General features: G+C 40.7%; 1 protein-coding gene across 17 annotated transcripts in view; it reads left to right on the forward strand.

The window, feature by feature from the left end:
• Window positions 1–27,457, forward strand: part of ARHGAP26 (Rho GTPase activating protein 26) — a 418,559-nt gene that overhangs the window by 330,986 nt on the left and 60,116 nt on the right. For 15 of the 17 annotated variants that reach the window (XR_003136017.3, XR_003136019.3, XM_035713919.2 and 12 more), the window contains one exon: window positions 14,296–14,449. Coding sequence is in view for 15 of the 17 variants with exons in the window: in XM_035713919.2 (XP_035569812.2) it covers window positions 14,296–14,449 (154 nt within the window). In the remaining 2 variants the exon portion in view is untranslated. Of the gene's footprint in view, window positions 1–14,295; window positions 14,450–21,067; window positions 21,172–25,289; window positions 25,666–27,457 lie in introns of those variants that run through there. The other 2 variants (XM_025445230.3, XM_025445235.3) reach the window with 2 other exon arrangements.

The following is a 27,457-nucleotide window of genomic DNA, read 5'->3' on the forward strand; positions in this document are numbered from 1 at the left end:
CCTCTGTTTGCTTGTCTGTAAACTGGGGATAATAGTGCCTGTCTCATAGGTATTTGTTAAGGAGTAAATAAAATTTTACATTTAAGTATCTGGCACAAGTCTTAGACTTGGCAAGGGCTGATAGCTGAGAGCTGCTGCCTGCTATTATTACTAGTTATTGTTTAATGATGTTCAAATACTAAGGCTAGTTTTTCATACAAATGACATTTGCACATTGCCTCGAGAGACTGGGAATGTAAAAATTGGACCTTATCTTGAAGGTGCTCACAACTGAGTGAGGGGAGTAGACAAGTGAATAGGTAACAGTAGGTCACCGTGATAACCTCCCCCAGACAGATGTGTCCATTCACAGAGGCTGCAGAACATGTGACAGTTGAGAGCATGCCCTGGCACCAGATTGCCTGGCTGCTAGTTCTGTGTATGCCATGCTCTGGCAGCACATGACATGGGCACGTTACCTAGCATCTCAGGGCCTCAGTCTCCTCTTCTGGAAGACATGGGTAATAGTTTCTACCTTGTAGTGTTGTGGTATGGATTAGAGCACTTCACAGGGTACCTAATGCAGAGTAAATGCCCAATAGATATAAGGGGGTGGTGTTGTTAACCTTTATGAGGTACAGTAAAGACACAGATCAGAAGGATGAATCACTTGGCCTTGAGGAGAAGAGAAAATGCATATGTGGATTGGCATCTTTTTATTTGTTACAAAACTTTTTTTTTTTTTTTTACAAAAAGCATTTTTTATCAGATAAGCATTTCTATCTGATATTTTTATATCCGAGGTAATGGCCTTCATTATTATTCTGAAAACAAATAATTGCCGCCCCCAAAATGGCACTGCATTTCAAGATGTCATACTATCCCATAAAATGGCTAGACCTTGGTAAATTTAGCACCATTTGGGTTGTTTCAGATATTTAGCTTTTATGAGTAAAGCTACTGCTATCATTGTAGCTAAATCTATTCACAGACTTGATCATTTCCTTAAGCTAAATTTCTGGAAGAATTTCTAGGTCAAAGGATATGCACAGTTTTAGGGCTTTGACCCCTATGGGGTTGAGTTCTCTTCAAATGATAGCCTATACTTTTAAATATGTGGCTTGAGTCATTCTTAATTTGGTCTGCACATGGCCTGGGCCCCTCTGAGTGTAGCAGGGAACACTTGGAACAGGACTGGTCTCACCCATATCTGTCATGAACAACATTGGGCTATGGGGTGATATGTTTTTCACCTTGCCAGGAGAGCTGTGGCCACCTAATGTTTGGTGACACTTAGGTTGAAGCAGAAGCAGCTTTGGAATAGGTTTCAAAGCATATACATATTGTGTGCATGTAAGAAAGAAGAGAGAGAGATTAGGAGAAAATCAGTTAGTTCTTGAGCCAAGATTAATTTGATCACACAAGGTAGAGGTGAAAGGTATGCATGTGTGAGAACAGACACACCTAAGCTGCAGAACGAGCTGCCGATGTCTCTGTCTGCAGACAGTGGACAGAAGGATGGAAGACAGAAAGACAGTGAAGCAGCCTGTCTTCCCTTGAATGTTAGGAAATCCTCCCTGGAAACAGGACTGGAACTTCAGATATTTGAGGGGAGCTTAGCTTTCCTCCCTTTCTCAGAGAAGAAACATTTTCATTGAAAAGTATGTAGGTAGGCATATACACAGTCTTTTTATAGTTTGTTTTGGAAATCCCTTTTTTCTCAAGGAACTAGAATGATCCCTAAGCTGAGTTGGAAAGTACCATAGGAAGGGTGAGTGGATTGGCCAGGAGCTGTACGGTTCTGCTGGTACCCCACCCCAAGTTGTAACCAGCCACCTCTCATAGTTAGATGAGCAGGTAATAGGGCACTGTCATGTTTTCACACACTTAACTTTTCTCCTATCTTGACTGTGGATTAAGACAGAGGCTACTGGGCAGCCCTGGTGGCGCAGCGGTTTAGCGCCGCCTGCAGCCCGGGGTGTGATCCTGGAGACCCGGGATCGAGTTCCGCATCGGGCTCCCGGTGCATGGAGCCTGCTTCTCCCTCTGCCTGTGTCTCTGCCTCTCTCTCGCTCTCTCTGACTGAATAAATAAATAAATCTTTAAAAAAAAAAAAAAAAAGACAGAGGCTACTTTATCAAAGCACTTCACCAAGTATACTCCATAGAATGAAAGTATAAATAAATACTGCGAGTAATTTGTGGGTAAAAAAAAATTGTGTATTTCCATAGGATGATGTTTTTCAGTTTAAAGGAATTTTCAATACTTAGCTCAGTTACTTCCCAAACTTGAATCATTTGCATAAATCTTCATTCATTCTTTGGCCCACAACCACATAACTCACACGCTGTTGTTTAATGCGTTTCTTTAAATTGATTTGCAAAAGCTCCAGTGCATAACATAGTTTCTAGTTTACAGTAGACACTCAATACACATTTTTTAAATCAATCAATCAATCTACACACCAATGAGATGATAGCACATCTATCCACAACGATCATTTTTAATACTGTGCTATGCTTGGTACTTATTAGAGATGATAAAATTAAGGTCTAGAAAGATGAAATTGTTTTACAGACTCCTATAACAGAAGTCAGTGGATTCAGAACAAGGTTTATCTGTCTGCAAACCTCCAGTCTTCCTACAACATTATGTTACCAATTCTTGACAGAATCTGAAAGAAAGCAGATTGTAGGAGGAACAGAGAGGAAAAAAGGAATATGAAAATTAATTTTGCAGTGTGTTAGATGTAGGAAACAAAGGAGAAGAATGTGGAATTTTGAATTTGAGTCATTGGGAGAAGCTTGACAGAGTAAGTTTGAGCTGCTGAGAATATGTAAGGTTTCCAAAGACTATTTAGAAGAGTGGTTCTAGATATATATCCTAAAAGTGAGCCTTGGAACCTAAATATAGGGTAAAAACGCCAGCAAAGGGAATATTGAGCTGGGAAAAAAAATTATCTTTCTGAGAATTTTTCTTGTGATGTTTCTGGTCCTTTGAACATGCTGGCTAAAAGTCAACCTTCCCAGTTTGTCACAAAGTCTAGTACCAGCCATTTTATGGAAAACTTGTATCACTTCTGACCTCAGTAGCCTCAGTCATCTCCTTTGACGGTGGTTTTTGCGATATTAGTTATCCTGTTCTCATTAGCTATATGGAAAGAGAATTTCTTCTCTATAATATCAGATCATTCTCTCTTTACATGTTCAGCTATCATTGTTATGTACAGATATGTTCATCTGACATGATTCTTCTGAGTTTTTGAAGTAAATGTTCAGTCTAAGCTGGATTATTGAAATGGAGAAAAAATTAAAGTCTCTCACTTCTTTATATGGCCTCATCCCACTCAGTAAAATCTCTAATAACATGAATTTGATGGTCTCACCATATTATTCTTTAATACACATTAAAATAAATATGTAACCATTAAGATAAAGAATGTTCATCTGACATCTTAGGCCCCACTTGTGAAATGTATGTCATGGTTTAGGGTCCACAGATCTTGCTCTAAGTTTTTAGGTGACTCAGTTCCTTTCTCTTAATATGAATATATGAACTCAAGTTTCTTTGGACCAGAGTTGGGTTCGGATACTATCAGTTAGTTAGCTCTTATGTCACTGTGGATGCATACTGTGTTCACCCATAATTTCCACGTTGTGCATTTTGGTTCCTGTGACACCTGTCAAGGTTTGATGTGACCTTAACTTTCTCCAGGTTCTTGCCACAGAGCAAATATGTTGCTAGAGGGATTGCTTTTGTGTGGACACACAAGTACATTTCCACATACCCCTCCTCTGCCTTCACACTTGGTGGATGATATTTTTCAGGACCTTATTTCCTCTTATTTCCAGCTGCCCTATCTCTTTTGAGTTCTGTTGTGCTTTTCTCCTCACTGATGCACTTGAGTTGAGGATTTTCTCAGTGTTCTATGGGTTAGCCCTCTCTTCAGTCCCTGTTGAGATGCTTAATGGACCTAAAAACTCCCAGCCATAGCTCACTTGGGTGCTTCCATTGGGGGCATCCAGTTGTTGATGATCAGCACACATTATTCTCCCCCTCTGCTGTGCCCCCGCTCTGTGCAGAAGCAGAGCCCATTCTTTTGTTGTTGACATGAATCTGTGCCACCACTCTTGGCCTCAGGTTGTCAGTCGCCTCCCTCTTTCTGGAGAGGAAGCTCCTGAGAGTCACCTTGGAGATTAATAGGCTTGGTCTTCTATCTTCGTGCCTGCACTTTGGGCTCATGGAAGCATATGGCATAATAGCTGATGCTCCTGGATGTGTGTCTTGTTTTCCAAAAGGGTTTTTCCTTCTGTGTAAAGAGATGAGTTGCATCCCAGGTACCTCCTTAAGATTCCTCAGCTTTAATCTATGGGTAGTAGTGGAATCTTTTCCAAGGGGCATTTTCCCTTTCCCTAAAGGTAAAGACATCTTTATGATGACAGTGGTCTCATCCCAGAAGGAGGAGCTAGATGCTGTCTCCTGCTTTTTCCTTGTTGGGACTTTGGTCAGTCTCAAGGCATCATGTGATTCTGCACAGACAAATCAGTGTATGGTAGAAGTGGGGCTAGGAATGAGATGGAATCAGTCTCTGAGATTAAAACTTTGTGGAAAAGAAGAAAGGAATTTATGGGGGGAAATACAGAGTTTAAAAAGCATCACAGCAACAAATGCAATTTGGAATATGCTGAATATTTTAGTGAGGAGGGGACTCAATATCCAAGTTGTATATAGCTGGTTAAGAAATGCTTAACCAGCTGTATACAAGGACAAACATTATATGGTCTCATTCATTTGGGGAATATAAAAAATAGTGAAAGGGAATAAGGGGAAAGGAGAAAAAATGAGTGGGCAATACCAGAGAGGGAGACAGAACATGAGAGACTCCTAACTATGGAAAACGAACAAGGGGTGGTAGAAAGGGAGGTGGGCGGGGGGTGGGGGTAACTGGGTGACGGGCACTGAGGGAGGCACTTGATGGGATGAGCATTGGGTGTTATTCTATATGTTGGCAAATTGAACACCATTAAAAATTAATTAATTAATTAATTAATTAAAAATAAATGCTTTCTCAAAGGTAGAATTTTGAGTAAGATGCTAAAGGAAATGAGTCATAGTCTCATCCAAAAGACAGAAGGGTATTGGTGATGCCCCTCAGAAGGAACATGGAATAGTCTTAGTATGAGTAACAGAAGGTAGCTCTTGTCTCTAGAACCGAATATTGTGGAAAGATCTGTTTCCAAATTGTACTTAGAAAACATTCTCCCGTAGAAATCAATTTTTTGTTAATGTATGTTTAACATATATGGCTCCATAATTTATCAAGTGGTTTCTAATGCTAAGCACTGTGCATAGCAACTACTCCCTTAATTTTCATAATTACATGACATTGGTTCTGTCCCCATTTGGAACCATGGAAAAAAAATAAAAATTCATATTAAATAATGTACTCAGGATCACACAGCAACAAAGTAGATTTGAACCCAGTTGTTTTGACCTCATAGCTGTACTATTAGCCAATGATTACTCTGCCTTCTGGTTTCAACTTGTGAGGTTGTTCTCAAGGAGATGTGGTTCTGTGTGCTTTTGTGACCTAGCTTGCAAAGCCAACCTTAATTCTAAGGGAAAATGTTTCCAGTTTTGCTTATGTACCTGGAGCTTAAGTTTTCATTGAGCTAGGAGCTGCCTGTTAAGAGACGGGGGTCAGGGGGCTGATGTGGAATGATAAATGAATGCATTGAGAAAGAACCTCGAGACCAAGTTAGATCTGAACCTCATTCAGTAAGAACAGCAATAAAAATTAAAATTATTGTACCTCACCTAACATGCCAAGCAGCCTAAACACATTATCTTCATTCTCACACCTCACCATCACTCAGTGAGGTGGGTTCTCACTATCTCTATTTCACAGACAAGTAGAGTCAGGTGAAGGGCTGGGAAGGAATTTGTACCCAGGTGATGTCCCTCCCCCATGCCACATTGTGTCCAAAAGTGTGCCTTTGTCAGTTCTTCAGCCACGGAAGTGAAAATCTTGTTAGACTGACTTACAGAAGCAATAAAAGCCATCTGTCCTAGTGTCCAGTGGTGCCATGGGGGCACTTGAACCATCTTCAATGGCTTCCTCAATATGCACACCAGCAGGCAGCAGCCCCTCCAAATCTAGCACCAGGTATGTAGAGAGCATTATGCATTCAGTAGTACCTTTAATTTGCTGGTCCAAGATAGTCACTCTCATTTATGATCACCTCAAAACAGATGGAACAGGGTTTTTCAACTATGCTGCCAGATGAATGATAGCAAGGGAAATTCCGTTTCATCTGCAAGTTGCTACACAGATACAACATATAGCAGAAATGAGAGTGGTATATCTAATTGAAAGGGACTGACATAGAAGCTGTACTTTTTCCTACTACAACTGTAGTAGGTAGAGCCAAAAGGATTAGAGGGGACCAGCAACCAGGTTTTGTGCCTTTTAAAGTTCTTCCAAGAGGGGCCTCTGGGTGGCTCAGTTGGTTAAGCATCCAACTCTTGATCTCAGCTCAGGTCTTGATCTCAGAGTTGTGAGTTCAAGCCCCATGCACCATGCTGGACATTTCTACATGGAGCCTGCTTTAAAAAAAAAAAAAAAAAATTAAGTTCTTCTAGAGATTACAAGGTAACCTTTATCACTGATTTTTGTCTCACAGTTTTAGTACTTATACCAAGGTGTTGAAACATGTTTCTTGGAACAGTAGTTCTTAGACTTAGTATGCATTTGAATCATGTAAGGAGCTTGTTAAAAAATACAAATGCCTGGTTTCCTCCTTCTCCCTGGTACATTCTGAATCAGGAGGTCTTGACTTGAGCTCAGGCATCTGTATTTTTTTTTTATTTTATTTAAATTCAATTTGCCAACATACAGTATAACACCTACAAAGACATCTCATTGTCTTTTTTTTTTTTTAAAGATTTATTTATTTATTTGAAAGAGAGACAGAGCCAGGGGGAAAGGCAGAGGGAAAGAGAGAGACTCTCTCTCAAGCTAACTCTGCACTGAGCATGGAGCTGGATATGGAACTCAATCTCACAACCCTGAGATCATGACCTGTGCCAAAATCAAGAGTCAGATGCTTAACCAACTGAGCTACCCAGGCACCCTGGCATCTGTATTTTTAAAAACACTCCGATGATGCTGATGCTAGGTTAAGTGAGAGACACACAGGCTTGGGGAGGAGGGGCAAACAGTCAAGATTGTTCATTTCTGTCACTACCAGAACATCTCTCACAACTCTGATGAGGTTTGTGGCAACCTGGTGTGGTGGTTGAAAGCAGAGATTCTATACTCAGACTGCATTGTTTCAGTGCCATCTCTCACCTAGCAGCCCTGAGACCTGGAGTGCATTACTTTCCCTTTCTCAACCTCCATTTGCTCATCTGTAAAATTGATCACTAGTAACAGCTTCCTTGGAGGGCAGTTAGCATGAGTAAGTGAGCTAGGGCAGGTGCATGTCAAGTATTTGTTACTCGCCCTAGAACATAGTAAGCACCTAATTAATGTTAGCTACAATTGTGATGATTATCATGAGACTCTAGTTTTTTTTTGTTTTGTTTTTTGTTTTTGTTTTTGTTTTTGTTTTTGAGACTCTAGTTTTATATTACATTTCACTAAGGAAATAGTCCCCCTCTGGATCCTGCAGATTCTAAAGAAGAGGCCCATATATAGGGGGAATGCAGTGTCACCCTAGCCCCAGACAGCCCCAGAAAGCTGATTTGATGCTTGAATTCAGCTACATCAGCAGCTGGGATGAGTTATACAGCATTGGTGGAGCTGTGGGATGGGAAGAGATTCTTGGGCTCTGTTTTACATGGATCATGCTAACTAGTTGCTGGAATTATAAGCTTGCAGTAATTTGTTTAGTTCATTTAATTCATCCTGGACTCTCTCCCAGACAGACCCAGTAAGAGGTTAAGAATTCAGTTCATATACTTCTCATTTGAATCCTCCTTGTTGAAAAATAACTGGGACTTCATACTATTATTCAAAGGATTATATAATGCCTTTCTCCAAGCACTCAAAGTTGCAGCATGGCCTGTTCTTAGGTTTTGCTTCTGCAGCTCCTGGGTGCTGTGGACACACCTGTTGTGTTGTTTCAGCAGGTGACACCTTTGTCCACCTGGATTCTTACTGTCGCGTGGACTCTAAGGTGTAATGTGGCTCTTGGCTTAATTATGCTTAGTTACCATGTATAGGTGAAAACCACAAAGTTGATGTGGCCATTTAAGAAATCATGCCCTGGAAACCTAATGGCAAGAAAAAAGTTCAAGGTAGATCATTAAATGAAAAAAAGCATGTTACGGTCTTATGTGTCTGGCTTTATCACTGAGCTAACAAAGCAGGTAACTCAATATTAGTTATGGTGTTATACCATTTTGTTAAAAGAAAATATATGTATATTTCTATGTATAGAAAAACAACTGGACATTTACACAACAAAATACATATAGAATATATATATGCTTTCCTGTACTTTCTAAATTAGAGAAGACTGCATGTTTATTATGTATTGACTAATTTTTACATTATTAAAAGCAAACTACCTACCCACATATTTTGCTTACTGTCTCAAGCCTATTTTGAGATAGGCTTTAAATAAGTAAATATATAATTTTTTTTTCTAATGAGCAATAATATAAGCGGTCTCACTTACCTGGGAACCAGAGATTGAAGGACGAACATCCCTACTCCAAAGAAAGTTCTCAGCTGGGAAAAAAAGCTATGTCATAAATAGTAGAGTGTCTATATACCTCTGATCATTCAACTCCCTGTTCAGCCATTATGCAGAGGATCATTTCTACATTGTGGTTTTTGAAATGGTGTTGTTTCAGGGGTGGGCTTCTCCATTGTACCTCCATGCCTCTTTCCTGTGAATTGTTTCAATCCTGGGCCAGCTGCAGTGTTTCCCCCCCTTTTCCCTTGAAATCCAGTTTTATTGACATTTTTTCTCTTTGCAGAGAGAAGGGTTATTATGAGCACCATGAGTAGGAAATAAGTCAGTCACTCCACATAGGAGCAAAATTGGTAGTTTTTGTTGAAGACAACCTGCCACAAGTTGTAATATCAAGTAGTATGTCCTATGGTCAAAACAACAGATTGACCACATTTTTTACTTATCAATTCACTCTTTAGTCCATCCTTGCCCAAACTTTTTTTTTAAGACTTGGTTTTGAAACATTGCCCAAACTGTTTTTATGTGCCCAAACACATTGCACAAACTGCTTTTTAAGATTATTTTTATCATAGGGACTGACACTGGGTCAACATGAAATCATACCACCTCAGATTTTAGTGTGACTTGGCATGCCGCTATTACCAGCAACAAAAAACTACAGAAGAAGAAAATTGCTTCAGAAAGTCTGATTCCAAGCGTCTCATGTACTTGGGTGTTTCCCTGTGATGGTAAACTCAGAAATTGCTGTGCACTCATCATTTTTTATTGCAAAATTCATTAAGCTGCCATACTATTATCATCCTATCTTGTCAGGATGATACATTACAGACTTCATTGCAAAACTTTAATAAGCAGGAGAAAGTACACCTCTCTTCCTACCACAGCAAGGGAAAGCCTCTGGGTATTTTGCTTGTGTTTGAATATTTTTTTGTCGAAAGCCAGTGTCTTTGCAGAACTTCCACCAGTCTGGTAACTCCCTTTCCTCCTTGTTTGATCATGTAAAGAGTGTGTTTCCTCCTTAGAGTTCTGTGAGGTATCATGAGCTGCTATTAAAGAATATTTCTCTTCTCTCTTTTTGACAGCTAGTCTCAGACACCATGAAAAAATGATGTTAGCTCGTATTCTGATGGGCATCCATGTGTGGTGGGAAACCTCCCCCAAAGTGACGTGGCAAGTCTGTGTTTCCTATTTATCCTCCCACTCTGTGTGTTCAGCGGGCCCGAGTGTTGAGGCTTGCCGAGACACGTGAATTTGGTTTGGTTCTACATGTGCATTCCTGGTCCCATCTCTGGGTTCTGTGATAACCAGAGACCCTCCCTACCTTTTGTATGGAGGGGGTGTGGGGAACGGGAGAGATTGAATTTGAGAGAGCAGGAGTCACTTGGCAAATATGGAAAGTGAAGTTGCTTAGCTCCCAGATTTCCATGGCAACCCCCAGAACAAGGACAATATCACCAAAATTATTCTGTGGCTTTCTTTTTTTAGTTGCAGTGATTTGGTTGCATAGTCATATTTTTCCACTCCTGATTTGTACAGAAAACACAGACTCTGCCCACTGTAACCATTACTTTGGTTTCAAGGACATTAGTGGTCCCTGTCTGAAGCACCTGGAAAATTCAGTCACTTGGAACTGTCTCTTTCTGTGCTAGTAGAATACATTTTGATTGTTCATTGTCACCTTACATTTCTTGTTTATCTTGTAACCATCCGTGAAGCTTTAGTGTGCATTAAGCATGGGCCAGGTGCCAGGAACATGTGACTGCTGCCCACCTCACAGGTCACCGTAACAGATGCCTGAGGTGTTCTGTATGGGTATGTGTCCCTGCCCGGAGTAGCTTCCATTTCTCAGCACTAGGACCACATCTGCTTTATCACTCTTCATAGAAACTATGTTCATGAAAACATTCGGCACTCACCCAGACATGTTTACATTTGGAGGCAGGGATTTATTTTATCCTTTCTTTGCTTCTGAGCTGTCGTCTTCTGTGACTAAAACGAAGAGAGATTCTTGTTGACAAACAGGTTTGAAGAAGGCAAGCAACCCCACTGACCATCCAGTTTAGGAATACTCCCGCGTCGTAGGCATTCTTTTTCTTTTGGTCATTTAAATGGTTCTCCGTGATCCTTTTGCTTTGACTCATAACTGTTGTTGTTTTTCTTTTTCAGTCGCCTAGCCTATAATTTCCTTTTTTTCAGCAATATAATTGTCATCAGTTTCTCTTATATCTTCTAATGAGGATGCCAGAGCTGGTTTGAATCATCAGTGTCTCTAAGAAGTCCAGGTCTGGTATTGGAACAATTTGGTTAATTAATTTTTTTTTAAACTAGTCTTTTAGGCTGCCTGTTCTCATTATGTTTTTCTGTTTGGGAGAGTACTCAGTTGCCCACCTGACAAAGATCCCCCTACTTGGAGTGACATTACTGAATTGTGTTCTCTTTTTTTTCTTGACTCATGCCAAATGCTTTAGAATTTGTTTTGGTAGAGTTTGCCATACCAGTAAAACATTTGACTTGCTGTTAATTTTACTCTCTACCTCTTCTCTGGAATGACTCTCACTGTCCTGCTCACCCTCAATAGGGATTGTCAGCATTTCAGCTCCGAAATCTATCCATCTAGAAGCTCTTGGTATCACTGTCTGAAGTCTCACGTCCAATAAAATGGTAGTGGTCTTACAGTCCGAGAGTGCCAGGTTTTTGGATTTCCTTGTCATATGGCCCACTGAGGCATATCAGTAAAGATTCTGATTCTTTAGATGCATATTTGGCTATTTTGACTACAGTACTGTGAAGTTTTATGATTAAGTTTTTTTGTGTATTTTCATATTGAAAAAAGGACTCCTTTCCTTGATCTTTTGCTTCTGTTATCATTTTGTTAAAGGTTTTGCCATATGTTTAAGGCCCTCAATACCTAAAATATAAGTCAAAATAGAATTTCAAAAAGGATTTATTTCCCCAAAAAGAATTCTAGTGACCTTCATTGAGTGAAATACTAAAAATCCTTGATTTCAATTTAGGGGTAGCCACCCATTTAATTTTTATGGCTTTTCTAGCCCAGACAGAGTTGGGTTCTCATTGTCCAGCCAGTCCTCGTTCTCATGTGGGTTCATTTCAGACAAATGTCAGTTTCCACATGCAGCAGTCTTTAGTCTTATTAGCTCATGGAGGATGCAGTCTGTACTACTATAACAGAAGATGTGTTCTCAAAAAATTTATCTAAGTCCCAATTATAGAATCAGATTCTTATATGAGATTAGTAAAACATCTTTATCTAATTTTTTTCAGTTGTGATTTCAAAGTTTTATCTGTCCAATGTTCAATCTTAGGTTGCTCCTAATCTACCGAGGAAAGTAGACATATGAACAAATAAGTATGTGCAAGTTACTAATAAATATTATATCTGAATAAAATACCTATGAATTAGTGTAGGGAGGTTCACTGTCTAGGAATGTGTTTGGTACTCAATAGGCACTCAATAAGCATTCATCAAGTAGATGAAAATTGAAGAAACTTTCATCTCAGAAACCCTTTTTCTAAAGGATAGTAAGGCAGGAAAAAAGTCCCAATAATATTTTAGAAAAACTAATATATTTTTAGCAAGGTATTGTTTTTAATTTATAGAATCATAGCCCTCTTAAGGGCACATAAATAGACTCAGGAGAAATATGAGCTCTGGTTATACTCTTAAGTTTCCTGTGAATTCAGAGAATTACATCATGCAAAGTTGGCCCCAAACTAGAATTATGAAACTAAAAAAAAAAAAAAAAAACTATTTGTCTCTCCTTCCCTGTGAAGCCAGAAGTTGTCTCCATTAAACCCCAGAGAAGTATCATGTTTTGTGCCCTTTTATATATGGTGGTCTTGGGCTTCTCAGTCTTTTTCAGAAATCTTGACATGAGTATTTTGTGCAAAGGAAAGTTTCACTTTTACTAATTCATACTGATAAGTGGCATATCATTTTCTCAGTGATCCCCTAATTATGTAATTTTAGAGTTGTTTTTCTTCCTGATAGCAAGTTCCCATTCAAAGGCCCTGTTAGTCCTCCTACATATTGGTGCATTGTAATTTTTTTGGTTTCTCTTTCTTTGTTGTTGTTTCTGTTTGGAACTTAAGCTCTTGAAATGTGAATAGTTCTAAATCTCAGGAATCAAGTGAATAATCTACTTTTTTCAAAATCTGCTTAAAGTTCAGAAATCTCCCAATAGCCTCTTGGATTTTTTGACCCTTCTATAGGGTTTTAAACATGGCATTAGGATTTTACCAAGATATTAGGAGTGTTTGTGTGTTTGTGTTTGTAATTAAATGTAAAGATTACTCTAATATCATCCCATGAGTGTGATAAATTTTTATGCCCATGACTAGTGCTAATGGAAAAGTATTTTTTATCATGTCACCATCTTTATTGCCTGAAGAGACCTGAGTTCAAATGTCAGCCTCTAAACCACTCTGTCAGTGAGTCCAGTCTGTCTTCTTAGGGACATGGTATGCCTCTGGCTCGTTTCAAAGGTCCAATGGAGATTAACCCACATAGGCTGTTTCCTGATAAATGAACTGATTGTCCAGAGCGTTCGCTGATTTCATTAGGGTATGTGGGACGGGAAGGACATTCTAAGTCTCTGATATTTCGCTACAGCAGTGGTGCCTGTGCCATTTAGCTAAATTATCCTAAAAATGTTTTCTTCACGTGGTTCCAAGTTTTTAAAGATGGGAAGAAACAAAGTTCTTGTCTTTGAACAGTGTTCTGAAGTTTACAGAATGCATTCTTGCATATGATCCCACTTGATACTCATGAACTCCTTGAGCTGTGCAAGGCAGTTCTCATTCTCCCCATTTTATAGATGGATTATACAAGAAACAGAGTGAAAATTGCTTGAGGCCACTGAGCCAGGCAGGGGTGGAGCCTTTAAAAGAACTCAGGTTTCCTCCCTCCCGGCTTAGTAATACTCTCCAACCACTAATATGACTGCATGGACCATAGACTTGGTTTTTTATGTGCAGACTAGTCTGTACCCTTACAGATCTATTAATCAAAGAATTAATGTGAAGCTAGACATCAAATATAGGGAGCTTGAGGCAACCCAGGAGGGTTTGTCTTGGCAGTGGTCAGGAATGTAGACTGCAGAGTCCTAAGGATGTTAATGGCCAAGTAGTAAATATTTTATAGTGAGGTGCTATAGAATTGGAGGTAGGACATGGCCCTGGCAATTAAGACCATATTGGGGGCAGGAGTCTTAGAATAAAAGATGAATGTCACAGAAACCAAGAGGATCTGGTTGAACAGAAGTGCACAATGAAGGCTGCTCTGTGTTCTGCTCAGCTACCAGTCAAAAGTTGACACACAATTTATGGTGCAGTGGTAAGGCCACTCAGGAAAATGTCTGGTCTGTCCTATCAGGCTGAGCAGAGCGAGGTTTGCTCCACACTCGCAAGTCACCTATTCCCCTTCCTTTCCTCATCATTTCCCACCTGTAAATCTTATCTTTTCCTATGTCTTCTTCATAGCTTTGTGAGATCTCAATCCAGTCTCACTACTGGTAGGTTTTTGTACATGTCAAAACAAACTATCTCGATGAAATAAAAGTAATATGGGACTTGTGGCCTTGTTTTTCCCCAGAGGAACAAAGAAACAGCATCATCAATTCCAGTTTGGAATCTGTCGTCTCATCAAATGCAAATAGCATCCTTAATTCCAGCAGCAGCTTACAGCCCAACATGAACTCCAGTGACCCGGACCTGGATGTGCTCAAACCTGCCCGGCCCAAATCACTGTAAGTATGATGCCCGGCTGCCTGCCACAGGTGGCCCTTGCTCAGCCATCCTGCCCTGGATTGGTGCTCTGGCCCCATCTGATTTTGAGCATTGTCCCGTGAACATGATTTTAACCTTCTTCCTAAATGTGGAGCTTGGCTAGTTTGTTATAGATTTTTTTTAAGCATCATCATCTCAGAGGGGAATCATTATTCTTAACATACTGCTTCTTAGCCTTGATGATGTTTGATTTACCATCCTGCTGAGATGGCTTTGGTGATGGCTATTGATTGTGCTGGCTGCTGGGCATGAAAAGTGATTTCTTTCAGTTATATAAAACATCCAGGCACTGTAGTAACTCAGTAGATCAGTAGCCAAGTCTGTTTCCACTCATTTATGTTGTCTTGGTTTCCTTTCTCCCTGATGATGTGAAATATGTCCAGTGCTACCTCAGTGTCCACTTCTAGAAAGAAGAGCCCTCCAGTAGCCCTTTGAGTCCTCAGATCCTCAGACCCTTAGCATGACTGTGATCACATACCAGGGACTATAAAAGAGAAGAACCTTTATTGCTTCACCCTTGGGTGGTAAACACCCATAGCTGAAACAGGCAGTTTTGGGGCTGCTTGTCCTGTCTTCCACAGAAACTAGTTCTACTGTGCTAGAGCCAGAAAGTCCTCCCTTGTGGTTTCCTCCCACACTGCTTAGCATGCTTCTTCAGACCACCACATAAATCTTGTCAACTAGAGCCTTTGCAGAAAGTATGTGAGGCCATGACCAGAACAGCTGGGCTCTCAGGCTACGGTTGTATAAGACTCAGAAGGAACAGAGTTGACTTTGCCTTTTTCTCGTGAAAATAGGTCAGGGTTCAGCCACAGATGGCCTTCAGGGCAGTTGTGCCTGGTGAGACACCAGCATAGCAGAACCTTTCCCTGCCTGTCTCCATGCCCTGCTTGCATGGTTGCACCCTCCCATTCTATCTCTGTAAGATATTTACAGATCTGCAAAATGGGACCAGAGACTAAGGGGTATTAAGGCTCAGGGGGAAAAGACTCTAAAATGGACTTAAGGAGTACTTCTACTGCAAATGAAACAGCATAAGATGAAATCATCTGCTGGGAAAACTTATGGGCTCACCTTATGGGCAGTGAGGCTTTGTCAAGCACTCTTATGCCTGCTTTCCTCGACTTGAAGGAGATTCTGATTTCTTTTTTTTCTCTCTCTCTTTTTAATCTTTTAATCCCCCATTTTGTTTAAACTTCTGTACCTGTCAGTTACTCATGTTATTTGTTGCTCAGCATGAGCAGGGTTGAATTTCTAGCCCAGGTTTCTTACTGTCCCCTGATCTTAGCCAGCAGTACCTTTAGTGGTCTTTAATCTTTGTTTTTAGCAGGTGGGAGCCCCCTGAGTCACCACTGAATACAGTATGTCTAAAGACGCTGCATAAGCAGCTAAGTGCTTAAGGGGGCAATGTCTTTTAAACAGGTTCTAGAGGAGGGAACTTGGGATTTTTATTTTTCAGTTGTCTAGATGTGATTTGCTTTACATAAAACACTGGAGGTCACTCTGCCCACACCATCCAAGGGACTGTTCCTTGCCTGCTACAGAATTTGGGGGCTTTCCCAGGAAAGGGAGAGTGATGCTAGGAATAATTGTACTTCATTTGACTTTCAAGGAAAGTAAGAGGCAAGATTGTGGATGTTTCCAACAAGTCTGCTGTCCTTCCAGGCTGAGTGAATACCTGACTGGTATCTATGAGTCTTGAGCTCAAAGATGTTCCTGAGGTGGAAGCAGTGCTAATATTGGCAATGACACCAGAAGTGGCCACGGTCCTAAGTGAGGGCCACACCAAAGACCCTGTAAGCTCTGTGGCAGGTTCACTGATGTTTCTGAAACCCAAGGCAGTGAATATCCAAGTTTGTGCTTCCCTCATTTTTTCTGCCTGCAGTTTGCTTGAGTGTACAATGAACAGAAGTTAGGTAATCCTGGTGAATAGAAGCTACAGTACTGTCCTGGAGAAAACTAACTCGGAGAAGTCTGACAGCATAGTATGCCATGGTGATTGGGCTCAGTCACAACCAGCAGAGACGACGGGGGTCTCAACCTCAGTTCTGGACCCTTTCATTCCCTCTGTGAGTGTTCATTTCGAAGTATACAGAGATCCTTGAATGGGAACACTTAATGATGCAGATGAAAACAGAAAGCAAAGAGGGTGGGGGATTACCATTACTTTATTAATTAGGCATAAGGTGGGGAACAAGTCACCAGAAACTCTTCGTTCTTCTTTTTTTTTTTTTTTCATTCATTTGTTTCTCATTGTTTTCATAATGACTGGAACGGTCATTATGACCATGTAACAGTCATAATGAAAGGAACATGCTTTGTGACTCAGCATCCTTTGGTTACTTTAGAGACCATATTTTGCTGTCTCATTGGTAAATCTTTCCTAATTCTCCAAGGAGATCAGGGCCGTCTTATTATTTGTGTAGGCATAACACTAAATTAGGCATCAAAATTAGAGATGCACCCTTCTGACCATGGCAGGGCAAAGCTGCAGGGTTTATGTCTTTGGCAGATCCTTAGCTAGACTTCCTAAAGTGTAGCCATCTCTCTTGAAGATCAAAGGACGCTTGGTAAGTCAGGACCAAAGTCCAGGTAGTCTAAAATTGTCAGCAAATATTGCTAACCTGTTTTGTGCCCAGACCTATGCTAAGCTATCGGGTAAATGAGAACAGGAAGATTCCTGGCCTTGCCAAGAGTTTACACTCTGGCTAAGGAGGAAGGACAGTGGTATATGGCAGTGCTAAATGGGATTTATAGCTCATAAGTGGTTTTAGAGTTCACCAACTGTTAACTGATCATGTTGAGTACATGCACCAGTCAGAGTATTGGAACAAGTGGATAGATAAAATGTGAAGTTGGTGTTAGGTAGGATTATACAGATTAATATGGATGGATGGATGAAGCTCATTGCAGGTAAGGGGAATGAGGATGGAGAAAAACAGCCTATGGACATGTATGTTGGTAGAGGAGGAACTTCCATCCTCCCCTACCACTACCACCAAAAAATAATAATAATAAACCAACCTTTGTATATTTATTTATTTAATTTATTTAAGCAGTCTCCATACCCATTGTGTGGCTTGAATTCACAACCTCAAGATCATGCTTCACCAACTGAGCCAGCTAGGTGCCCCCCACCCTTTTTAAAAGCATAAACCAACCTTTTGTGCTGGAACAATTAGACATCCATTTGCAAAAAAAAAAATCTAGATAAAGATTTGACACCTTTCAAAATATTAACTCGAAATGGATTATAGACTGAAATGTAAAATGCAAACCTGAAATTTCTAGAAGACCATCTAGAGAAAGAAAATTTAGGTGACCTTGGGTTTGACAATAACTATGTACATAACCCATGAAAGAAAAACTTTGTAAATTGAACTTCATTTAGGTTAAAAAATTACACTCTATGAAAGACAGTATTAAGAGAAAGAAAAGCCAAACCCAGAATAGGAGAAAATATTTACAAAACACAATCTGATAAAAGATCAGTGTCCAAAATATCCAAAGAACTCTTAAAATTCAGTAATATGTAAGCAATCCAATTAAAAACTGGGCAAAAGATCTGGGCAGACACCTTACCAAGGAAGACATTAAGATGCAAATTAGCCTATGAAATGATGCTCTACATCTTATGTGATTAGGGAATTGCAAATTAAAACAATGAGATCTCTCCATATACCTATTAGAATGCCTGAAATCAAAAACAGTGACACCACCAAGTGCTGTAAAGATGTGGAGCAACAGGAACCCTTATGCATTTCTGGTGGGAGTGAAAAACGAGACACCCCTTTTGAAAGACAATTTGGCAGTTTCTTATAAAAATAAACATAGATTTCTCATACAACACAGTCCAGCAGACATGCTCCTAGGTGTTCACTCAAATGAGTTGAAAACTTAAGGTCACACAAAAACCGGCCCACCAATATTTATAGCAGTTTTATTTGTTGTTGCCCAAACTTGGACACAAACAAGATGGATCAACAAACTGTGGTACCTCCAGACAATGGAATATAATCTGATGATAAGAAGAAGAAAACTATGAAGTCAGGAAAAGACCTGAATGAGGCTTGAATTCAGATTAATAAGTGAAAGAAGGCACTGAAAATGCTGCAGTGTGTTATGATACCAACTGTGTGGCAATCTGGAAAGGACAAAACTATAGAGTCAGTAAAAAGATGAGTGGGCAGGAGGGGTGAATAGGTGGACACAGGATTTTTAGGGCAATGATACTATTCTGTATGATACTGTAATAGTAGATACCAGTTGTATCTTTGATAAGCATTTGTCAAAACCTGGAAAACCAATGGAACACAGAGTGAGCCCTAATATAACTAATGTTATTAGTTAATGTAACTAATATTACTAATAAATGTACCTTACTAATGAAAGATGTTAATTACAGGGGAATTTAGGCAGTAGGGAGAGGTTATATGGAAACTCTGAGTTATTTTTTGCACTTACTCTGTTACTTTGAGTACTTTTTCTATACACCTAGAGGTGCAATAAAAAATTGGGTCTATTAATACATTTTTTTAAAAAAATCTAAATTTCTAACTTCTTTTGAAAAGTTAGAAGATTTGGCCACCCTAAATTCATGTGTTACTTAGTAACAGATGATGTTCTCCATGGTAGCTATCTTCTCACAACTGGCCTGCTGTACTTCGTATCTCCTAGCTATAGGCCTGTGATAGGTAAAATAGGCCAAAGAATCTTTGCAGCACCCATGAAGAGGTGAAGTCCTTGGATCTAGGCTGGCCTTTATCCTCTGCCTTGATTTGGCCCATAGAATGTGATACAAATGATACCATGTGTAACATCCAAGCCCAGGCCACCAAGGCCTTGCAGTTTCCCGTCGTATCTTCCTGGAATCCAGCCACCATGTAAAAAGTCCAGTCTAGCCTCCTTTAGCATGCAAGACCATTGGAGAGAGAAGTCCAGCTGTCCCAGCCATGCCCAACCCCAGGCCACCAGACTGTTGAATGCAGCCATGTGAGTGAGTCTGGGAAGGATTGATAGTAAAGCTGCCATTCAACCCACAGATGAATGAGAAATAATACATCGTGTTTTTTGAAGCCACTGAGTATGGATTAGTTGATTTAGCAATAGTTAAATGACACAGGCCTCTGTTTTTGTGACCTCAGAGTCCTCAAACCACCTTGGGAGGGTGCCGGGTTGCCTGGGTCAGGTAGAAAGGTAGAAAAGGGTCTCACTATGGGGAGTGACAGCATGGAGACTAGCCTGTCAATTTTCAGAATCTTCTTGGAAAGAAAATGACACATAAGTGAGATTCTGCGAAGTTATGAAGCAAAACAAAACCCATAGTTAATGACTGAGGTAATCAGAAAGATAGCTCAGACACTGGCATAGAAAGCAGGAAAGCTGAGGTTTCACTTCTGGCATCGAGCTGGTGCCAGTGCTCAGCCCTGAGCATGCCCATCCCCCATTCCCAGTGCCAAAAGAAGTGGGACTGACCTGTCTCTAACCACGGAGGTGGTTCAAAGGGCGCTTACAAAGGGGTTATAAGGGAAAGGAGAGAAAATGAGTGGGAAAAATCAGAGAGGGTGACAAAACACAAGAGACTCCTAACTCTGGGAAACGAACAAGGGGTAGTGTAAGGGGAGGTGGGCGGGGGGGGATGGGGTGACTGGGTGATGGGCACTGAGGGGGGCACTTGACAAGATGAGCACTGGGTGTTATACTATATGTTGGCAAATCGAACGCCAATAAAAAAAAATACAAAAAAAAAAAAAGACTGACAAAATAAAAGTCACTCTCTCCTCATAGTGACCAACGATGTTGGCCTTCTGCCACCACCTTTCTGGAAGATAGTGATTTTTAAGGAGGAAGTAAACAAATGCTAGGAAAGAAGTTAGGGGACATCCCGGTAGAGACATGAAATACTGCAGTAATTCCCTCAAGTTAAAAACTAGGTGAAAAAAAAAAGTTTCTTCAGACTTCTGGGGTAGGGATGGAGGGGCTTGTTAAAATGGAAAGCATGGTAGGAGGATGGAGGATGATTCCAGCCTTGAGAGGAACCCAAGCTTGGAGCTCTCCCTGCCTGAGTGGTCCCCACCCCTAAAAACCTAACTCACTGCAGTAGCCTTATAAGTAAAACTAATTTTTCTTGTCCTTTCTGCTTAACACACACATCACACATGTGTACACACACATACACACACACGCATTTCCAAGTTATTTCTGGTGACCTAAAAGATGTGTGCATGCCAAATGCCTTCAAATTATGCCAGAGTCAACCGTCCTCTACCTCTTAGTGGCCAGTAAGGAGTGAGAGAACAGTCCCTGGAATTCAGAGGATAAACAAGGCCTGCTTCCAGGCAGCGTTGTTTCTCTGAAGTACTGTTGGCTTCTGAATCTGATTCAGTTGCTCTCAGATGAAATATGGGGAAAACTTGAGAGGTCTCTCCAAAATTTCACTTGTGTTTTACTTAATTTAGTCAACATTCATTCAACAAATACTGTTTGAACACTTTCTGTGGACTCGGCATAATCCCGAGTGTAGAAGGTCCAGGGATAAAGAATTGAGAATGTCTTTTCTCCGTGGTTTTATGCCCTAGTGGAGACAGGAGGTACATCAGTGTGTATATATCAGCTGTTGTGATGGGAAGTTCTGCAGAGAAAACTTTAGATGAGAGGAAGTACTGATTTGGAGGGGAAGGAGGTGAGTTACTTTAGTTCCTCTACCTCAATTTCCCTATCTATAAAACAGGAATTATATCTGCTCAAAAAGGTATTGGGAAGATTAAATGAGATCATCTTTTGTTGTTTCATACGTTTAGCACTGTGAATAAGTTAATTTTATTTTGGAGGACCTCTTGTCCTCCCCCCCCCCCCCTCTCTGTTTTTCCTTTCTCTCCCTGTATCCCCTCAACCTTGGCATGTCTTTCTTTTATGCAAAGAGACGTCCCAGGCTCTTCTCACCTTCCCCTCATGAGCTTCCCACCTGGAATCAGACAATCTGAGACTGAAGCTTTCAGTCCAATCATTGAGTTATCACTGAAAAGGAGGAACTTCTATAGGGGCAGATGCTGCCTTACATTAAACCAAGACCAGCTGGTGGGGGTTAGGCATGCCTGTTGCTAAACAGTTTGGAAACGTCCACATCCCATGGGGTTGAGCTATGTGTATAGCTGTTATTTACTGAGACCAAGTGAATCAGAAAATGAATACGCATTAATCGGTGATAATAAATGGCATAGTTTTTAAAGTAATTTTATCTCCTAAGTGCTATTTAATGTCAAAAGAGTTACACCCAAATAGGCAGCTATGCTTTTACTACAATGATCTTGGTTTGTCATTCTTTGGAATGCAGGGATTTGAAAGAGGAAGTTTTCCTCTATGTTTGAGTCACTTTTCTGTGGAGGAGGATCTTTCCTCTTAGAGGATTGTGATTCTCACCCACCTCCAAGGAGAAAAGGTCTCTTCTGATTGTTTTGCCTGAAAACTTGGTGGCATTCCTCACCTTGGGGAATCATTTGAAAGTAGAATCATTTTTTCACAAGGAACTGGTTGCCATCTTCTTTTCCTCCTCACAATGTCTATGGTGGTTCCAGCCAGCTTGTTCATGGTTGTTTCTTGGACAGGCCCCAGACCATCCCTCTACAGTTTCCTGGGGCCACCATGAATGCATCTCTTCCAAGTATGCCCCCTTGGCATTTTCAGAGATTGTCACTGATGCGACCCATATTCTTGTTTTCTGAGTGGCTTCCTGTCAGCTTTTCCCATTCTCTAGCCAAGATCCCCTTCGCCAGTCAGGAGCCCAGCTGGCCTCATTTGGTTGAGGGTGGAGATTCCTGCCTGATGACCCATCTGATTTTTTATTGGATAAATGTGTTTGGTGATTAGCAGGGTATTTTTTTTTTCCCACATAAAAATTGCTCAAGGCAGCCCTCACACTTCATGACCCAGCAGGATTTCTTTCCCAAGCACCAGGGCTGTCAGAGGCACTTGGATCACTATACCCTGTCAGCAGAGGGGGTATGGGAGGAGGCGGGGATGGGACTCCACATTCAAGTGCTCAGCCACATCCCTGTGTTCCAGTGTAGTGGAAATCACAAATGGAAAAATGTTTTCTTTCGCACACATTGTTGTTTTCTTTTCCCCTTGAAGAGGTAACATCATAAAGAGTCTGTATTTTTTTCCTGTAAATGAATTCATCTTCCTAAAAGATCTAAAACAATTTCCCAAATTTGTCGTGACACACAGTAGATGCTGAGTAACGTCTTGGAGTTTAATTAAACATATAAATAAAAGAATTTAATTCTGAATTTAGCTGCCCTCAAATGCCTCATAGCACTGCGTTTTATATGTGTAAGTAGGTGTTAGGCATTTGTAGATCTTGAATTTTTGATCAAATCTTTAGGGAAGGAAACAGGCTTAATATTTTGTGCATGGCTTTTAGCACCATTATGCCTGTAAGGGGAAAATGCCAGTTTCCTCACTTAGATTTGGAATTGTTTCTCTCCTATGTATGTACTTTGGGGGAATCTTAGATTCGGATCCTAAATTTGATAAATTAAAATCATATTAAATGTACTGCTTTTAAAACCTTTTTAGTCAGTCTGGAAAGCAGATGCTTACTTAGCTAGGAACACATTTCTAGTTGGGAACAGCCATAGGGTCTCATTTTTAACCCCTTCTCTGCACTGAGTATCTAGAAAACCATGCAGGATCTAGTGTAGGCTTCCTTTGGTCCCAGCTACACTGGTCTTGTAGGGTAGGGTCTTAGCCCAGTGTAGCAGTGTCAGAGTGCTCCTTGAACCAGTGTCACTGGCATCACCTGGGAGCCTGTTAGATATACACATTCCTAGGCCCCACCGCAGACTTCCTGGATCAGCCCTTCTGGAGGAGGAGCCCAGTTCCTTGTGTTTTAACAAGCTCCCCGGTGATTTTGATACATCTTGAAGTCTGGGAACCATAGGCAGAGTGCATTAGGTGGATGGACTTCCACAAGAATAAAAACAGGATTTACCTCATTATAAAGCTCTCAGGACCAAACCTGTATCATCACTGGCACTCTGTTTGTTCCTGCATTGATGATAGTAGAGGGGCTTAAGAGAACCCTGTCCCTGGCCTTTGAGATCAGTCAAAACTTATGAGGCTGAGGACTGATGCCTTTGCTTCATAGAGGAACCCATTTTAACTCACCAGGGCTGCACTTCCCATTGCCCCAGGGAAGCCAGCCTGCTGCTTTGCAAATAAATGCCTGCCTTTTGGTCACAAATCAAGAATTTGAAGGTGCATCAATTAAACCAACAGATATTTCTATTGAGCACCTACTGTGCATGTAACATGAGAAGATCAAGACTCTTGCCTTGACAGGAAAGCAGCTTAGAAGTGGTAGATGACATGTACAGGATATTTGAGACTTTTAAATCAGCATTCGCCAAACTGATGCAGGAAGAGGGTGGGACAGGTAGGGAAAGGCAAGAGCTCTGAGTTGAAGTTCTACAAATTCTTGTCTACAGGTCTTCTGAGCCACTAATATGTCCCTTGTGCATTTCTCAAAGGGTAGGTGTTACGCCACATTTCCTAAATGTATTTGGCCTTAGAACATGCTCTTTACAGCACTTTAGCATCAAAAGCAATGTTCCACAATTGAGGAAAGGCTTTTCTATGTGAATACTTTTGAGGGAGGAAATGTATTTCTTATAACGGATGGCATTATGGGCAACAGTCATTCAGGAGAACAGATGTAGTTGATATATAAACCTAAGACTACAAATAGATCTCTGAAGGCTGACATGGATTATATCACATATGAAAAGCTTTTGAGATCTGGTGCATGGAAAAGTCCACGTGGCCTGGTAGTGAAGCCTTGGCTCTGCTATTTCCTAACTTTAGACATGGTCTGTAAGTTATTTGTCCTCTCTGAGCTAAACCTCTTATGTGAAATGGTAACAATAATAGTAAAAATAATCATAATAATAATAAGACCTACCTTTGAGGTTATTGTGAGGGTCCTATGAGTTAATGATGGCATAACCTTATAGTAAATGACCTGGCTCACATTAAATGGTTAATAAGAATTGGTTTCTGGGACGCCTGAGTGGCGCTTAGTTGGTTAAGCATCCAACTCTTAGTTTCAACTGAAGTCATGTTCTCAGAGTTGTGAAATCTAGTAGTGCTGCTGGCTCTGCACTCAGCTCAGAGTCTGCTTGATTCTTTCCCTCTCCTTCTCCCCCTCCTCTGCTCACCTGCACATGTGCTCTCTCAAATAAATCAAACCTTAAAAAAAATTGGTTTCCTTTTTCACTAAGCAAAAGTTGGTTTGCTTTTAGACTGTCCCTTTACCAATGAACAAATCCTTAGTATTGATTTCTTTTGGTGGTAGCAGTAGACATTCAGTGTTTATTTTTGTTTCTTTGATCCTGGTGTGACACAGAGCAACCCACATCAAAACATTGAGGTAGTTTTAAAATAAAACACCTGGGTGGCACAGTCAGTTAAGCATCTCTTAGTTTCCGCTCAGGTAGTAATCTCAGGATCATGAGATCGAGCCCCATGTTGCACTCTGTGCTCAGTGCATAATCTGCTTGAGATGCTGTCCTCTGCCCCTCGCCCTGCTGCCCTCACTCACTTGCTCTCTCTCTCAAATCTTAAAAATCAATCAATCACCTAAAACTAAGTTAACAACAAATAATAAAATGCACCCTAATTAGTAGAAGCACTCCTCTCTCAAGACAAGCTTTAAGCTGTTTGCACCAAGTCAGCAGGCGTAGGTGTGTACTCTCCATAGTCCTTTCAAGCCATCTATTTACTTTATTGTTTCTCTTTTAGGTGGAGCCAATTGGAACCATACTAATTAGAAGAGAACCTTATTGCAATCCTAAGTTTTCACCGGGGGATAATTTAGCCTCAGGAATTCCTCTCCAGCCTGTGACTCTATATAAACTTGACTGACATTATGACAAAAAGAAAGTTTCTGAAAGCTTTCTGAAATTCTGCCTCTCAGTCATACACTGTATATGCTCTAGCAGATTCTCTTTCAGTGCCTAGCAGCTTTTCTCAAAGAAGCACTGGAGTTCTCCCCAAGACATTGCTTCAGTATTTATTTTAATAGCCTTACAATTTAAACAGATGATGGGGCTGTGCCCAGGTTATTGTCAAAAATGCTCAGAAAAAGAATAAAAGAACTGTGGTTTAGACTGCCCCATTACATCTTTTTTTTTTTTTTTTTTTTTTAATGTTTTAGCACAAACAAAGAGAGGGAGAGAGAAAATCCTAAGCAGGCTGCTTGCTTAGTGCTAAACCCAATGCAGGGCTTAATCTCATGACCCTGACTGAGATCATGACCTGAGCTGAAATCAAGAGTCAGATGGTTTACCAGCTGAGCCACTCAGGCACCCACATCCTCTTTTTGCCTTATGTGAAGAAGTTATGTCTCCAGAGGGAGCCAAGATGATATTGTCCATAAAGAAATAAATACAAAGATGTATTTCCAAGGATGATGTATTAGAATCAAAAGAAAAACATCAGCACTGTAAAAAGAGCATAATTCAAGGAGAGTTTTATTTGCAAAGACATGGGGGCAGGAAAAAAAAAATCACAAGACTTAGTACAGTAAATTAGGGCTACAAGCACCCAACCAGTTAGCATTCTTACACTAGAGGGACTTGATTAGAAAGTGGTTATCAAACTCCAAAGGGGAGAGAGGTCTAGAGAGTTAGTAGCTTAAAAGGAATGTTGGTGAAGAGGTTCAGCCAGGGGCGAGCAACTTTAGAGGGAGACAAGAGAATAAATGCCTTGGCTCTCTCCTCCCTGCTAATCTCTGCAGAGCTCCTCCTTGGTGACCGCACCAGGGAGCCACAGGGTGCAGGAGCCCTGATGATGTAATCCATGCTGTTTAGCTCCTGGTGAAGAGGGCAGGATAGAGGATAGATGGATGTTCTCCAGCACAGATGTATATTGTGACACCATTTATGAAAGCCAAAGAGTGGGACCTGAAGGGATGACCATCCGTGAAAGATGGCCAAAATACATTTTAGACTAGACTGCTACCCAGTACAGCAGAGAAATGAAATGGTGTTACATAGGCTGCTATAAAACAAACTTCTAAGGTACATTAAGGGCAAAGCAAGGTACTGTGGGTCTCAGTCCAAGCTACATATTAGTATCATGTGGGGAACCTAAAGTTAAAAAATGCCAAGACCTAGACTCCTTTGCTAGAGCCTCAGAGTTCATTGGTCTGGGGTGATATCTGAGTTTTGGTATGTTTCTTAAACTTCTGAGGTGATTTTGATATCCAGTTAGATTTAAAAACTGTGTGCATTGTATTCTCCTATTTATATATAAGAATTCAGAGATGTTTGGAGATCCCTGGGTGGCTCAGCGGTTTCATGCCTGCCTTTGGCCCAGGGCGCGATCCTGGAGTCCCAGGATCGAGTTCCGCATCGGGCTCCCGGCATGGAGCCTGCTTCTTCCTCTGCCTGTGTCTCTGCTTCTCTCTCTATGTCTATCATAAATAAAAATAAATCTTAAAAAAAAAAAAAAGAATTCAGGGATGTATATACCTACCGATGTGTGTACATGTTTGTAATATTTCTGGAAAGATACAGGTTAATAATCTGTGTGGTTGTCTCTGATAGAAGCATATAGGCAGTAGCCTTTGGTGGAAGGGAAACTGACTCTCTTTCAACACTACCCTTTGTCGTGTTGGAATTTTTTTAACGTGTGTACACATTGGTTTTTTTCAGTTTTGAAAACTCGGAAATAGATTACCTCAGTTTTAAAATCACCATTTTACTTTTTTCTTAAAGTTGTAGGATGCACTTTGTGAGGGTTTTTTTTTTTTTTAATTAATGTGCTATTATTTTCCAGGGATTTTTTTAAAAGATTTTGTTCATGTATTCATGAGAGACACAGAGAGAAAGGCAGAGACATAGGCAGAGGGAGAAGCAGGCTCCCTAGAGGGAGCCTGATGCGGGAGCCGATCCCAGGACCCCAGG

The sequence above is a fragment of the Canis lupus genome, chromosome 2, assembly GCF_003254725.2.
Source record: "Canis lupus dingo isolate Sandy chromosome 2, ASM325472v2, whole genome shotgun sequence".
In the NCBI taxonomy this organism is placed as follows: domain Eukaryota; kingdom Metazoa; phylum Chordata; class Mammalia; order Carnivora; family Canidae; genus Canis; species Canis lupus.